At 39.5% G+C, this 17290-nt stretch overlaps 1 protein-coding gene across 2 annotated transcripts in view; it reads left to right on the top strand.

Annotated features, from left to right (window-relative positions):
* Positions 1–16789, top strand: part of slc44a1b (solute carrier family 44 member 1b) — a 45496-nt gene extending 28707 nt beyond the window's left edge. The window contains exons 16-17 of one of the 2 annotated variants that reach the window (XM_072668924.1): positions 7096–7200; positions 9331–16789. In XM_072668924.1, coding sequence (XP_072525025.1) covers positions 7096–7200; positions 9331–9354 — 129 coding nt within the window. In that variant the 3' untranslated portion in view covers positions 9355–16789. Of the gene's footprint in view, positions 1–7095; positions 7605–9330 lie in introns of those variants that run through there. The other variant, XM_072668915.1, reaches the window with a different exon arrangement.
* The last annotated feature ends 501 nt before the right edge of the window (positions 16790–17290 follow it).

The raw sequence follows: 17290 nt of genomic DNA, 5'->3' as shown, positions 1-17290 counted from the left end.
TGAGTGATTGGGTTTGGCTGAATTAGTTGATTGAAGTTTTGCAGTTTAACAAAACCTAATTTGTCTGGGCTGAAAATGAATGAATGAAAGAACTGAAACTCAGCAACTACCCTCATCAGCTCATTTAGCCTCAGCCTACTACTTGGTTAAAGTAAAGTGTGAGGCTGCACTGATATGGGAATAATGGGCCCATGTCATTTATGCAGGAATACATGAGAAGTCATGTTATAGCGTGAGATATTGGCGTGGTTGTGATGCCCTTGTAGGCAATTAGACTGAAGGCTGAATACATCATCAGTATTCATGGTATAGCATGACTTTGAATGTATTACTTTGAATATATCTGATAGTGTTGGTATTTGTTAGATTTCCAGACAACAAAGACACAAAAACTGATTACCAATAAACTTTACTCTCATTCACAAAGAAAAATAATTCAGATCTGTAATGAAGCACTGCTCCACTGAAGATCATCCAGCTCTCTTCCTCACCTCATTGATCAGTTTCTCCTCATCTGTATTTTGGCTGGCTTAACCACGTTCTGATGAAAGATGCCTGACTTCACTGAAGTGTTTTTGTTGAGGTGGAACATCAGCACAAAGCTTTAAACACAGAAACGGGCCATCCATCCATCCATCCATCCATCCATCCATCCATCGAAACCGACACTCCGTGCCGCGTCGAGACAGACCTTCATTGTTTCTAGAGGGAATGTTTGGGTTCGATGTTGTTGGTTGCTCGCGTTGCTTGATGTTAATACACACTACTCTGGAGCAGATAAACATGAATTTGAGCTCCCCCAGCATTGATCTGTGGAATGATGGAGCTTTGTCCAAACTTTTGTTTTGAGTTAGGGAGTGGGGGGATGAGGTGGAATGGTGATCATCCAACTTCCTGACCTCGCTAACGTTCTTGTTGCTGAATGCAATCAAATTCTCCAAAAACTAGTAGAAAGCCTTCTCTGGACAGTAGAGAAGGTTATTTCAACTCAGGAGAAACTGCAAATAGTTTTTTTAATACCCTTGATTTTGGAAGAAACAAGAAATAAGCAGGTGTCCCAATACTTTTGCCCAGAATCTAGTGTATCTGGATTTGCTGATATATAAACATTAATAAAATGTAGCTGTTGTGACTTCATCTGTCAGGAACAGTGCTACAGACAAATGCAACTTTTACTTCTGTAGGGTGATAAATAAATAATATAAACATACTTATTGTTGCTGTGACACAAAACCCTTGTATCTACATTTTTGACGTTTTTAACTGACACAATTGGAATTTGACATAATTGGAATGAGGCAGTTGTTCCCAGCATTTTGTCAATTCTGTGACGAATTGACCAATAGAAACGCTCCAAAATATCTTTGAATAAAATCTCCTTACAGGAGTTTTTTTTTTCTTCCTTTCTCTGTGAAGTTGCTATTTTGGACATATAAGGTTTTTGCATGACAGCATCATTATGTTAATATCAATCAAATTGAAACATTAATTAGATTCTAGTTAGAGCTGCATGATATTAGAGGGGAAAAAAACCTGACATTGCAAAATATTTGCAATAATATTTTTCTGCAATATATGTTATAAAAAAAAAAATCAAGAATTTTTACCAAATCTCACCACACAAAGTCACAAGATGTCAATGATCCAACATTTGGTAGTAATGCAGTCAGAAAAATGTATGGTATTTTTTCTTTTGTATCAAAAAGCAAGGCTTGTGTGAGGTAATTAGCCTTATGTGGTCTGCTGGGGCAGTAGCATCTTGACGGCAGATAAGAAGAGACTAAACAAACTCATAAAGAGGGCCGTCCGGCTCTGTCCTGGGGTGCTTCTTAGACCCAGCGCAGGTGGTGGGAGACAGGAGGATGACAGCCAAGCTGGCATCCATGCTGGAGAACAGCTCCCACCCCATGCATGAGACTCTGGCAGCACTGGGCAGCTCCTTTAGTGACAGGCAGCTTCACCCCAAATGTGTGAAGGAGCGGTATCACAGGTCCTTCCTTCCTGCTGCCGTCAGATTCCACAACCAGCACTGCTCCCAGCGGACCACATACACACACACCTAAACTACACAGACATGTTCAGAGAACAGAGGTCCCTCAACCCCCCCCCCCCCTATGTGCAATTAAGAATCATTTGCAATAATTTGTAAATAATATTGTTATTGCTTTTTTACCCTTTTTGTGACACTGAGAATTTCCCCACTGTGGGACTAATAAAGGATTATCTTATCTTATCTTATCTCATGTAACGTTGCATGTCCTGCAGTGTCATTATTGCGCAGGCGCATTGCCATTATGATTCTGAAACAATATTTTGGGCAGCCCTAATGCAGATCAGATTTTTAAAGCAACTATCTGCCGATGCTGCTATGCTTCGTATATCAGCATCACAGATAAGAAAGCATGTTTAATGATTTTTCAGACCTTCACAGGAGCAGGATTTCACATCTTGCAGATTCCTAAGTCTCTGCTGTCTTGGATACAGAACGGATATTTTAAGATTCACATGGTGTCCTAGATACCTTCTAAGGGTAACATTAAACTTCTGTTCTTGAAAGAGTTTTTTATGTTTGTTTGTTTTTTGACAGGCATTTAAACATGTGAAAAGAGTCCTTTTATGTGATGCTCAACCTTGAATAAACAGCTAAACTGTGCAGTGTTCTGTGCAGTCAATAGAAAGGGCTGTTGCAAAGAGAATTTCTGATGTGGAAGCATAATGAAGCTGCATTCCTGAGTGGTTGTGGAAAAAGCGAATGCCTTTCTTGTTCATATTAAATATGCATAAAGTATACATTGCTGAATTCATCTGAACTTGTACAACTTAAATCTGGAAAAAGTGCAAACTGGAGAAGAGGACCTCCCTTCTGCTTCAGAAAAGCTTCTGCCCTTCTTGAAACACTGTCAAGTCCAGAACTGTGTGTGTGTGTGTGTGTGTGTGTGTGTGTGTGTGTGTGTGTGTGTGTGTGTGTGTGTGTGTGCCATGGACCATTCTTTAAGAAAAGAAGAAAAGCCCTCGGTCCTTTGAGGGATGAATGAGGTCGCAAGCTGAGGCTTGATCAAGCTTAAACTAGGTTGCTGGGGTGAGAGCGCCTGATGCCGAAAGACCGAAACACATGAGGACACTAAGTTTAATCACTGATGATGTGCTCTCATGTAGCCTCTGAATACGTTTCATTACAGCAATTAAAGGATAAATGAGATGCAAATCTGTGCTGAAAAGCATGTTATAAAGATGCTGTGCAGTGCTGTTTAGGTCCGGTGACAGCAAAGGAAATGGATGGTGTTTGTTGTTGCTTTGGTGTTCATGAACCTCTTGTTTATTTGTAGGAACAGTGTTTGCACCTTATATATCCGATCTAGGGTTGCAGCGGTGTACTGGCTTTAGAAAGAATCTGATGGAAAAAGAGCCTCACCTTAAATTCATAAATAATCATTTATTCATTTCATTAGTTACTTTTAAAATGGAGACATTATACAAATAATTCCATTAATAAATAGTTTTTATAGTAAAGTTTTTGTTGAACCAAAAAAACTTTAAGCGGTCATTACTTTTAAGGGGTGGTGTATAATATTAAGAACAGGGACAAGAATAAGAGGTGGAAATATTGTGAAATTTGTATACTGTGATACCATAAAACCGTGATATTTTCTGAGACTGTTACCATACCATGAAAAACTCATTACTGTTGCAACTCTACTCTGACCTCATACTACCTGGAGGGTTGTCACAATACCTACCATTTGAATTTTGACACAGATACCAATGTCACAATATCACAGATACCAAAATGATACCATGGCATCACTGCCTGAGCATCAACACTAGAATGCTTAGATACGAATTAACACTTTCTTTCCTTACAAAAGTCTAGTTCTGTCATCATGCATGTATTGCTTTTTTGAAGTCTATCCACAGATTTTCAGTGATTGTTTTGGTCAGGGATTTGCATAGGCTGTCATGCCAAACCTTTAGCTTGAATCTCTTGAGGTAGTCCATTGGCTGCAACACAAGCCTAAAGCATGATCTATCCACTCCTGTGCTCAACAGTTGGAGAGGTGATCTTTCCATGAATTTCTGCACTGTTTCTTTCTGCAAAAATGTTTCCAAAATGCACCAGGTTTGTTATTTTGATGATTTTTTAAATCCACTGAAACCAACTGAGTTGTGCGGTGAGGATGCAGCAAAGGTTTTCTTCCGATGGCTCGTTGATTAGGATTATATTTGTACAGGTGTCACTGCACAGTAAAACAGTGCACCACCACTCCAGAGTCTACCTGAAGGAAGATTCCCAGTAGTGAAGCAACTCAATCTGAAAGTTTGACCTCCACCCTTCTTATTAACTGCTGTTTCTTAAATAAATTAGAAACTGAGTAAACAGTCACCTGCAAACACTTCTTCTAGTGGTCTTCTCCTGCTGTGAAGGCCTGCTTTGAGTGCAAGGCATCTGATTGTTTGGACAAGGGTTGAGGGATCAGAGTGTTTAAAAAGCTTTAAAATTTGCAACCTGGCCTTTCTTAACAATGATTGTGAACAAGCTATGTCACTAAGCTAATTAAGGGCTGAGACCTTGGCATACGTTATCTAAAAGCTCAAATGTCTTGTGGTGTCCAAATCTTTGCATGTGCTCCTTTCCTTTTTTCCACTGTAAATTGTACAAAAAATATATACACCAGTCTTGTTTAAAATGTTGCAATCGGTCCAGATCACTTTTTTTCCATCACTCGAGAGTCAGTTTTGTGCTGCTAATAACAGATTCGGTATCCATGCGCACTGATCTGGAATACAAGTGCTTTCTGAATGGCAGCCCTGCCAATAATTTCAGCACTGTGAAGCTTACCACGTGTAGTTTTTGTTGAAGCAAGGTCACAGAAGTGTTGACTGCTTTCTGTGGAAATTTGTGAGCCTGTAGATTTGTCTGTCTTTGTCAGTGCTTTGTCAGAACTTCACCTAGCTGTTCCTAAATGCTGATTGTCAGACATCTTTCATAGCTGACATATCCTGATAATTGACATTGAACTTAAGGTCCTTGGCATAAACATCACAGTGATCTGATTGTGGTGCACAATCTAGCACTTTTACACTGGGCCTTGATGAATATAGTTTTTGCGTCCAGATATCGACCGGATCTCATTTCCCTGTGTATTATTTAAAATGGTAAATCAGACTAGTGTGGTGCTGGAGCAGGGCGGGCAGAGCCTTGCTGTGTTTAATGCTTTATAAATTGTTTAGCAATCGTAGCACAGAGTGTTCCAGGCATCTGAAAAGAAAGAGAAGGCAGTGAGTCATGTACATATTGCTTAGCAGCCACGACTGAAGCACAGTTTAAAGTATGAGTAGCCAGAAGTGAGTGGAGAACTGTATGCTCTCCTTTACAGATAGCAAATGCCTTTTTGACTTTTGCGTCCATAAGCCTACATTTGAATACATATTCAGATGCTTGACCTGTAACTTGACTTGAAGTTACATAATGCAGTGGTAGTGTGCCAAGCCTGGAGTAGCCACAGTAAAGATGCCTTTACAGTTATTGAAGCGTCTACATAATTTTGTGACTATTTTAATGTAAAAATGCCCAAACAGCTCCAAATTTGGACTGGGTATTAGCTACTCATTTACTTCATATATTTTTCCAATTAGTTTTCTAAAATTTTGTCCAGCTTCAGTTAGAATTTTTTAGAATTTTGAAAGAAAGTGCTGAAATTTTTTAACACTAATACGAATTTTATTATATATTATATTTTTATGATATATTTATTATATATCTTTCATCCTGATGACATGCAATTCTCTAGAATTTCTGAGAGCAGGTTTACTACAAGAGTCCTGCTGTGGAAAACACCTTCTGTGAAGGCACAGATGTAGCCGACATGCATAATTATGCTCTTATATAATGTTATAATGTCCAACATTAGCAATGTCTTATAAAGATTTGGGAAATTGAGCGTCTCTACTTTTATACCTCTCATATTATGTTGAGCATTTTGTGATCTTAGATGTTTTGTATGTGTGATTGTGACCTGTAACTATCAGAAACCTAAACCACTAATCAGTTTTTTTCAAGACTTCTGTGAAAATTGGAAAAGCGATGGCACAGTACCACTTTTTTTCTATACTGAGATTGGAATCTTGAGTATCAACTGATACCAATGCAGTTTTTTCTCTTTTGCAACTACTTTCTTTAAAGTCTTAACCTGATATTGATACCAAGTACAGTATGTACTGATTTACCATCTCTATCTGACCATGTAACAAGACAGTTACACAGTATTAAAATCAAAGGTGGCAAACAGTTTCCTAGAGCGATACCATGAAACATAGAACCAAAAGTAAAAGAGGTCTTCAACTCCAGACCTTCCTGAAGTGGCAGCTGGATTCAAGGCCCTGAGTTGAAGACCTGTGCCATAGACAAATTTGTTTGATTCCCTATAAATTTACTATTATATGTTTATTAAGGAGACATCTGTAATAGAAGTTTGATGCATCTCTTTAGTAATAAAATTCTGGGTGGCAATAATTTTTACCAGAGGACGAGTGGCGTTTGAAGGTGTGGTTGTGATCATGTGAAAACAAGGAGCAAAGAGCTGCTGGCTTTTATTTCGATTTGAGGCAAAGCAAAGTTCCAACAAAAATATCATTTAATTTTTATTTCTGCAAGATTTCGTTTCACATTCCAGAAAGTGTTTAATATCTACTAGAGAATCTCTGAGTAGGTTCTTGTAGGTTAAGTACAGTGCGGAGCAGCAGCCAGAAATGTCTTTTTCCTAAGAGTCAATGTAACATTGACTTGGTAAAATGTGAATCTGGACTTAAATTACCTTTTAGTTCAGTGAGGAGCTTTTGTGAAGTAGAAAATTAACCTAGCATCTCATGTAAATGTAATCACGCACGACTAGGGCTAATAGGTGCTTTTTAAAGAGAACCTTTTTTGAAAATGAGATGTGTGTGAGTGTAAGAGAACCCTCGTAAAGTTTGAAGAACCTCCACATTAAAGTTCTTTGCCAGGATTTGTCTTAGAACTGGACATCCAAGCCAAAACCATTTAAGAACCTTAATTGTTCAAATCTGCACTAAATGTTTGTCCTCTCTCTATTCCTCCAGGAGTTTGTGGAGAACAGCAGGAAGTCGGTGGCTCCCGCAGAACGGGGGCGGAGCAAACGGTCCCGTGCCCGTGAAGAGGCGGAGCTGACGGAGATGAAGGCCATGGTGAGTGGCCATTTGGGGGGTGTGGCAGGGCTGGATTGGGAGACCCTGCAGGAGTTTCTGCTCTACTACCTGCTGCTGTGTGTGCTGATGGACTGGGTAGTGTCAGAGCAGGCACTCGTCGTGTGTCTCACTCAGGACATGATCATCTTCCTCTGTGTGTGCCTGCCCACCTCCACGCTCTTCCTGCTGCTCACACTGCTTCAGCACACGCCAGTCATTGCTGCATGCTGACTAACACTCACCATCCATCCGTCCCTTCTTCATCCACCCATCCGTCGTTCTGCACATCCAACTAACAAAGTCTATTTTTCTATGTGTGGGATTCTTTTTTGTTTTTGCTGTTGTTGTTTTTGCCTGTCTTTTTTTTATTCTTTTTTTCTCCTGGCTGTCTTGAACCCAAAGTGCAGCTGTGTAAATAAGGTTTTCTTTTTTTTAGTGGCCTTATCATCACCATGTTGCTCTTGGAGAACAGGATGAGCTTGGCCATGCAAGGGATGGAACTGCCAGGCTGGAAATTCGAAGGGAATGAACAGGAGGAGGGAGGGAGAGAGGTTTTAAAAGCTTAGGTGGTGTACACATTCCCAGCCGCAATGGCGTTGAGTCATGTTCCAGCCCCATGGGTGCTATCATTAACTGCACTGCTACTTGGTTCTGCACCGGTTGCTGTTGAAATAAGGGTTGATGTAGATGACTTTCAGGGATTTTTTTTTCTTTTTTTATTTTATGGATCCTGTGAAAGTTCCAAATTTCCACAATGCTGTGACAATGCTGTAAAAAGCAACACTAGACTTGTGTAAAAATGGATAGCACTTGGATATGGACATGAATAATGCTCAGCCAGACAAATTACTGACAGATTTGAAGATTTTCTCCTGGTTTTAGTGTTGGTTTTTTAAGTAGACATTTAGCTGTATAAACTTTTGGTCTCAAGACAGTCTTTATGTCCCAGCATGCTCTCTCCTTTCTTTGACAATCATTTTCATGCTTACTCGCCAGTCTGGTTCTTTTCTTGATCACATTTTGTTAGTAGGGAAGCATAATGATATCGAAATTATATCTATATCTGTGTTTTAACAACCCATACCTCAAATCCACAAATAGAAAAAGATGCACCAGAATGCAGACACACTCATTACCCATTGATTACCAGCTATACATACATATATATATAGCTCTACATAAATACATGGTTACTGTCATACAAAACCTTTGTATTTCCAAAAGGGCTTCTTTCAATGGATGTCAGTATAAATATATATTTTTTATTCCAGGTCAGTGTTTCTATTGGTTCATTCATCATGAACGTAAGCACAATATACACCAATCAGCCATGACATTAAAACAGCTGACAGGTGCAGTCAATAACAGAGTTATCTGTCAAGGGTTGGGATATATTAGGCAGCAAGTGAAGGTGATGTGTTAACAGTAGGACAAATGAGCAAGTGTAAAAATCCTAGACACTTTGAAAAGAAATAAATTATGATGGCAAGACGACCGGGTCAGAGAATCTCCAAAATATCAGGCAGGTCTTGTGGCGTGTTTCTGTTATGCAGTGGTCAGTACCTTCCTTGGGTTTTCCCAAGGCTCCCATTGACACCTAAGACTCATCAGTGTGATCCACAGAGGTCCCACATCACAGCTTACAGGACTTAAAGGATCTGCTACTAATGTCTTGGTGCCAGATACCACAGGACACCTCCAGAGGTCTTGTGGAGTCCATGACTCAGTAGGAGCACGAGGGGGGCTGACACAGTATTTAATGTTATGGCTGATCAGTGTAAAAAACAAATGCACATATAATATAAAAAGGAGCAAATATGGACATGTAAGGATTTTGCATGACATCATGTAAACATTCTCTGTAATGATAATCCAGCTATAACTGGACCCAATTTATATACAGATATTTATAAACCGAAATGCACATGAGTATATTTGATATCTTCCATTTGCTCAAAATTTCTGTATCGGTGCATCCCTATTTGTAACTTTGTCACATTTTGTCACTTCATTTCTTTTGTTCCTCATACATAAGTGACTTTTTTGCATCCACATTTTAATGTCAGTGAGTTTATTTCAGGTGTTTCAATGACGGGTGTAATAAAATTAAAATCACTTTTTTCCTCTTAGGCTCCTGGAACAAGTTCAGCTTGACCAAAAGCAGCCCATGGGACTTTTTAAAGACATTCCAAAATGTTTATTTTTACCAATGTGTAACATGTTTACTATGGTTTCACTCCAGGGAATACAGTATTTTAATAAGAAACTGTAAAAAAAAAAGAAATAACAATGTAATGAAGCACTTTATATTGAAGCGCTGCATATTTTAAAAGGCTGATGCATTTTTCGTAGTGATGTCCTTTTTATAAGACTAAAAAAACAATTGCCATCTAGTGAACGCAGTATTAATAATGTCTAGAATCACTGTTTTTATTATGTGAGATTTTCATAACAAGCTTTTTGTTCTTTTTTTCTGAAATGGGTTTCTTGACGTTTATTAGAAACCCTTGTGTCATGCAGCAATGAAGAACTTTATTCATTTTATTATAATTTTTTATGTCCTAACACTAAAACATCTGCACATTTTTTGCTCCTGTTGATGTTTTATTATTCTCAGTCACGTTGTGGAAGTTTATCTGTGTTTGGGATGGAAGTTAAAAGCTGAGGCCCATGCTTTATGCCTCACTGTTAAGGCGAGATTGGTTTCCGACCGAAGTTGGTGATTTTGGATCTTCATTTTAATGGAAACGAGTCTGCTTTTTCAGCGCATGGAAGAAGTTTTTTTCAGAGAGGAAGGAGTGTCTAAAGGAAGGCTGTCCCTTGATCGTTTTTGGCCAGTGACAGCTGTTCTGCTATCGGGCCTGCTGGTTCTTTCAGGTCTGCTTTGGTTGAAGTTCAGACTGTATGTATTCAAGTATCTCGGAGCAGATGCTAATGAGGAGGATATGAAATGCAAATTCTGAGCTAGGGCTGAATGATATTTCAGGAAAAGTCACATTGTGGTATCTTTTTTTTATGATAAATGTAACAGCAGTTTAAAAAAGAGAGGAGACAAATCCTAACAGAGATATTTATCAGTAAGTGGAAAGTGTGTGTTTAAAAGAGACAGTAAATTAATGATTTGGCAAAGAATCTATTTTAACAAGATTTTCCCTTATCACAGATGTAGTCAGTCATCCAAGACATGTTGAGTGTTTTAATTATATAGTATATAAAATATATATATATATATATACATATATATTAGCTATACATTTTCTTGTTTAGAATTTTTACCTTTTTCTCCCAGTTTGGTACTGCCAACCCATCCGTTAACTCCCTCTAGCACTGACAATGCTCCCGACATTAGGAGCAAGGACTTAACACGTGTCTAATCTGATGCATGCAAAGCCAGCGATCGGCTCTTTTCGGACTGCTGCTGATGCAGCATTGCCGGGCAGCCAACAAGCTCGGAGGAAAGCGTCCGGTCCCCAGCTCCACACCAGCTAACAGATCCCTGAGCCAGCTAACACCACTTATGAGTGATGAGATGCGATGAGAGCATGGCCAATTGTGCTCTTTCAGACTTCGGCCACTGATCCCCTGGGCCATAGAGCGCTTAGGCACTCTGAGCCCTTGATTCTTTAGTTTCAAACTTGGGCTCCAAGGTGAATGTTGCTAAAAAAGCCATACTCAATAGTCACCATGTCTACACACTTCTCTCCAGCTAAGTCCACATCCAGGCTATCAGGGAGGTCAGGCTGGCCTGTCAACAGTATGACTTAAGAAAAATGAATGAAAAATGAGCAGAGCACAAGCCCATCAAACGAATCCAATCGTCAAGGTCCAATCAGCATTTGTTAACCACCCTGTCGGTTACCATACATCAGAAGGATTATGTTCTGAACCACCAGCTGTTTCACACAATGCAAACATCAATTTATTACATCGCTTGCCAGCCAACCATGCTAGTGACACAACACCAACATCAGCATGTGGCTCAGTTCATTTAGGCAAGTTAAAATGGAGTCCACTTTGCTGATGCTAAAAAAAATGGCTCTTTATTCTTTGTTAACAGTTAGCGAAGAATAAACTGCTGTTAATTTATCGGCTACGAACATATCAACAAACTGGCTTCAGACTAGCACAGTTTACTGTAACGGGGTGAAAAAAGGGGGCTAAGCATATTTCACGGGGAGCTGCCTCACCCTATTGTGCCACCGTGGCACCACCACTGAATGATTAATTATTCATTAAATGACTTTACCAAAGTCATATGTTGCATCCAAAAGCCACCATTCAGTATCAGAACTGACCTTGTTAACAGTCTCTGATAATCAATGCTGTAGTTGTGTGGTAGAGTGGAGGGCAAATAAATAATTTTCATTAAAAAATTCTGATCAGAGTCTCCCAAGTACTCCCAGGGGCCCCATAGCACTTGACAGTAGACCATACTCAACATGTCTTCATTGAGTACATCTGGAATAAGTAAAAAATTGTGGGAAATTGTTTAAGGTAGTAGTTCAGGGATGCACAATAATGCCAAAACACAACATTTCAGATGGCAATACACCTTCCAGTATAGTGAAAACACATTAGTGGTCCCTTATATTCATGTCTAATTGGAATGAATGTGGAATGCCTCAATTCGAACACCCACACACTTTGCAATATTGGAGCGATATATTGTGCAGCCCTGTTCAGACCCTCGATCAGCATCCCCTCTCTGAAAGTCTGATACATACTGCCCTTTATTTAGTTGAGCTGGAAACACTCGCAGGCCTTTAGGCATCACACGAAGCTCTGGGCGTGTATTCATCCACAAGCTGAAGTGGAGGTGGACTGCTGACAGTCCCTTGCATGTTCATACTGACCTGAGTTTTAAAGAACTGATAACCGCACTCTTGCTCCTCATGAATACAAGCCCAGGACCTGCTTTCTTGATTATGTTAAAGCACAAAGATTGTTGTTTTTATTATTATTATTATTATTTTCCTCACAAAATGCTTAACACAACAGTGCTATTTTGGGACACCAGGCCCTGCCCTCTTCTCAAGCGCATTGTATTTTTATTTATTCATTTATTTTGCTAGGGCTATTTCTTCAGTTCCTTCTTCAGAGTGCACGGCTAGCGTTTCTGCACGTGAACTTAGCGTTTTGCTTTAGTTTTTTTTAGAAAGTGAAAATAGTACTAACCTGGGTTGAATGTGGCTCAGTTAAGGTTTCTCTTTCTCACACTGCACCCTGTGGAGAGTCCAGCAGCAGCTTTGAAGTCACTGTGTGGTGTGTGAGCGTCCACTTTTACATCTGCAGCAAACTCGAGTCTTCCTATTTGCACTACATTTCTCAAGAGAAGGTTTTTCTTTTTTCGGTTTTTGTGAGGCATCCCTGTGATCCTGAGTGAGGGGGGAGAGGAGAGGCACACAAAATAAACCTCGCATCTTGCCTTAACTCATCCAGCGGGCAGCGCCCCTAACTGGATTGAATTGGTTAGTTACAGTGCAGTACTTTCCCCACGACATTCAACCGTGACAGAGCTTCTGAGCCTTAAACCAGACATACCGCTCTATAACGCACCCTGGACGATATCTCGATGCCCAGATAGGACAGGAGCAGCTACGAGAAAGATGTTTGTTTATTTACAGCATGTGAATGAGAGGAGTTGATGTTTGACTTGGAACCTTTCGTTCGTAGTTTTGTTCTTTTTGTTAAAGCAGTTTTCCACAAAAGGAATTGCGTTTGAAGGGATCTGGCTGTCATTGGCCGACATGAAAGCTGTGAATATAAGCTCCCTGGACAAAAACTGAATTGCATGTATCATTTCTTTTCTACTTCTTGGTTACATGTTCTCTTGTCTTGATAACAGGATCAATCCTGTCAGGTAGGAATTACACCAGCCTCTTGAGATTTGAGATTCAGCCTTGATGTAAATAAGGAAGACCTAACTGTAAACACAGGTATTTCAGGTGTATGTGACCTTCAAGTAACGTGTCGTTTCAAAGCCTAACACTGAAGAGGAGCAGTCTGGCCTGTTCTTTTAGCATGTTAGTTGTCCCCTGTGTTGTGTGACCTACTTCTATTTGAGTAAAAAAAAATCTAAAGAAAAAAGTCTATTTACAAAGAACCAGATTCTTACTTCATCTGTTAGTCCACTCCAGTATCCATGTGAGCAGGAACAGTGCATTACAGGGGCATTAGTCAAGATTCAAGGAAGGTAGGTGAACACAGCAATGCTGGAACTATGGGTTTATGTGTACTTGTTGGACCCACCTTCTATTTTCATTTAAGATTTTCATTTTCAGAGAGTCTTATAATCTTATCATACTACCCAAAAGCTCTGCATATTCTTGGTGTAGTGCTTATGCTCAGCAAGCATGAAACCACTCTGAGGGCCATGATTGAGTGAGCATTTCACCTTAATATGTGGTGTTGCCCACTACGATATCAGATCCCAAGAGTTTATCAGTCACTACTCGTGTTAGCTAGTTAGATTTGTTGGATGCATCTGTTACTAGTATTACATGTAATTTTAAAGCTTCCAAAACTTTACTTAGTTCTTGAAGTGATGGACATTAATTTACTCGATTTGTTATGTAAAGTGCTTTACTAAAGCAGTTGAGTGCATTATACAGATTAACAGCCTTTACATAGATGGCCAGGAGAAATGCTGCTAATTCAGCATCCAACTTTATCTCCTTCACGTGTATTAATTCTCTCCATTTTGGAAAAGCACTTCCAAGGTTAGTGTTGTCAGTGTTTAACGTGTTTTTGGCAGCACAGCATGTTTTTTGCCCTTTATAGAAGTCCCTGGCGATGGAGGGCGTTTACTGAATTACACCATGTTTTCAAGCCAAATAAAAAAAAGGAGGGGTGGGGTAATGGGGAGTCCATTACTCTACTCCTACGTTATTTGTAGCAGTCAGACATGTCTGATAAAGTGAGGTGTCTGATAAAGTGACTAACAGGAGGTCAGTGTAAACACAGACCATTTTAAGACACCTAGTACACATGTGCTGATTGCTTAAATAATTATTATTGGGTTCCACATATTTCACACTTATTTGAATTAGTAAGAAAAGGGACCAATGGATTTTAGTGACTGGGCGCATTGATGCAGAATTGATGCAGAATTGGTGTGAGGTGGTCATAGGTATGTGTATCGAGCTTCAGATATGGTTCATCCAATCAGATCTTACACTTTTTATGATTTTAAGCCCACCAAGTTTGTGCTTCATGTCCAAGCACAACACAACACTGACACTCTCACATTCCAGGATAATAATAAGAGTTTAAGAGTCTGTGTGTGTGATCTGGTCACTAACTGGAGCACTAAGCAGAAAAAGCAGACCAGACCTCAATCTCAATTCTCAGCCTAGAAGAGTTCATAGAAGAGAATGCTAAAGTGGACAGGGAGTCTCAGGAGACTGGTATAGTCCTTGCCTGACTGGACTGATGCTTTTATTCATACATACCGTTAATCAAACCACTCGCTGTTAATTTATGCTCTTATTTAAGTGGACACGTAACCAAGTATTCAAGGAAAATGAGGGTGAGTTTAAATGTACAGTGGCATTTCTCGGACCATAACAATAATGCACATTACAAAACATACAATAAATATAAACAACTATGCGTCCATTTTTATAGTGTGCAAGATTGCCGTAGGTTTTCATCCAAGGCGTCAGTCATTTCACTACTTTAATCCCTTAGACCCTTTATTTAAGATCATGCTTCAGTAATCTCATAACTACATTATGAGATTGGCATGATTAACATCAATTTCACAGGCCCCAAAATAGAGCCTTGTGGAACTCCTGAAGATAAAGCTAAAGCTAAACCAAGCGGTTACTAAATAATTCACGATATTTTCTGTATTAAGATTAATTACTGAATAATAAACCTAGGGTGTAAAGAGTTGAAGTCAAATAAGATACTGACCCACAGCTCGTTTTTCTCAGCTGAGGAGTGTATAAGCGTTGCTGGCCAAACTATAGGACGCAGTTGCTTTTGTGTGGAAATCTCAAGACCATAGAAGGAGCATTTCATTGGGAGTAAAATAAGGTGAATATGATATTGTGAGATATGCAGTTAGAATTTCTATGTACAGTAAATGTGAACATGTTATGATACATGTTGGACTGATAATAACAAATGTCTTTTTTGACAAGGGACCTGAACGTGTATTGTGGATTTTTGTTCATTGGTCATTGTGTCACGTCACGAGGGAGGGGGATGTTATGTTGACTTGGAAAACTTTGAAACCTGGGAGAGAGCAGAAATAATAGCATTATGAGCATGGATTAAGGGGGAAAATAAGCAGATTTAACATTTGCCACACTAGTTTATGTTCCAAGCATGTTACCAATTGCACTAAGATGGTATTGATGTTGACACAGGTATATATTAAAGATATCTGTAAAAATTATATATATATATATATATATATATATATATATATATATATATATATATATATATATATAGTTAAGATCGTCTTATAGTAGCAGAGTTGACTGAAGTGTTTCATGCAGGTCTTAGGGAGGGAGTTCCCTCTAATTTATCCATGGATGCTGGAGAACGCAGTTTTTGATGTGAGACTAATGTAAGAAGTAGACGTGTTCTGTAGTTCTTACTGATTCTGCTCCAGTTGTGGAGGATCTGGGTTGGGAAAAGGCTGGTCTTGGAAGATCAGCTTCTGCAGCCTGAGGCAGTGCTGAGTAATGGCAGTGACCGGCTCTCTGCTCCAGCCACCCCCCCACCCCCCCAACTCCTTTTTTTACAATGGGAAATTCAGACAAAGTGCACAAAAGCTGTATTGTGCTAACTGGTTAAAGAACCAGTTTGTTTTTGTTTTGGAATTTGGTCAGGTCCCTGTTTTTTTCCCTCTCTCTCTCTCTCCCTCTCCCTCTCCCTCTCCCTCTCTCTATCTCTCTCTCTCTCTGTTCCCTCAGTTAGCCTGGCAGCTGAGCAGCTGCTGTGTGGCAGGGCCTGGCCTGTCACTGTCAATTAGAGAGATGTAGAAAAGCTCTGCTTAGAGCCAAGTTAGCAATTCCCATAGCCACCACACACACATGTACACACACATATGCATATGCATACACATGCACATACACACACACACACACACACACACACATATGACCTGCATGCTCCCGGTCCGGGCTTTTTCTAACTCTTTAAAACAAAAGAGCCATTTTTGTAGGACGTGAATTGTTCGCCATTAGAATCCATGTGACTTAAACACTGACTTTAACTTCTAGAACAAATAGCTTTATTCAGCGACAAGCCACTGTTTTCATTTAAGGTTTTGTTTTGTTTTGTTTTGTTTTGTTTTTTTCCGAGATGTGAGTCGATCTCCTCTTCATTACTGGAAACTGTGCTTCTATTCTCGTCACTTGTGGGGAATAGGCCGTTTCTGTCTAAAGATACTGTTATGAATAGGCAATACATCAGTTTACTCGTCTGGTGTAACACTAGCTCTTAGCTTTTACCTGCAGTAAAGTTGTTTGTAACAATGAACTAAGTTTTTGTTTCCGTTCTGTTTTTTATATTTATGATTTCGTATGTATCTTGTTTTTTAAAGTAATAAAATGGAAAATTTTAAACCCTGTCCTGAAGCTCTTATTGCATTGGAACTGAAATGTAACCTGGATATGTGTGAGTGAGTACGCTGGCAGTCAAAAGGAAGCCCACCTACAGATGCAAGAAGGAAAAAGAAAGTGAACCCTTTGAAATTACCTGGATTATTAGTCTGATTAATATGTAAGGGCATTTTCACACCTATAGTTTATTGCTCTGGTCTGAATCATTTAACAAGTTTCCTTTGGTTTGGCTTGTTTTTATGCAGGGAAAAAAACAAGCACTTCAAAATGCATCATAACAAACCACATAAGAATATTCTCTCTGCTTATTGGTCCGTGGCACCTGTCTGGGGCGGGAGCAAGAAAGTAAATACAGGAAAAAGGTCCTGTGTTCTGAACTAGTGCAGATTTCTGTGCAGATTAACATGGATCAATGGCAGAGATGGCATTTGTTCATAGCTGTATTAATTAGCTGTGCAACATGACAGGAGCTGTTGGCTCCTGATAGTTGCTCCAGGAGCTGATAGTTG

The sequence above is a fragment of the Salminus brasiliensis genome, chromosome 2 (assembly GCF_030463535.1).
Source record: "Salminus brasiliensis chromosome 2, fSalBra1.hap2, whole genome shotgun sequence".
NCBI lineage: Eukaryota > Metazoa > Chordata > Actinopteri > Characiformes > Bryconidae > Salminus > Salminus brasiliensis.
This window is presented reverse-complemented; position numbering and strand designations above follow the sequence as displayed.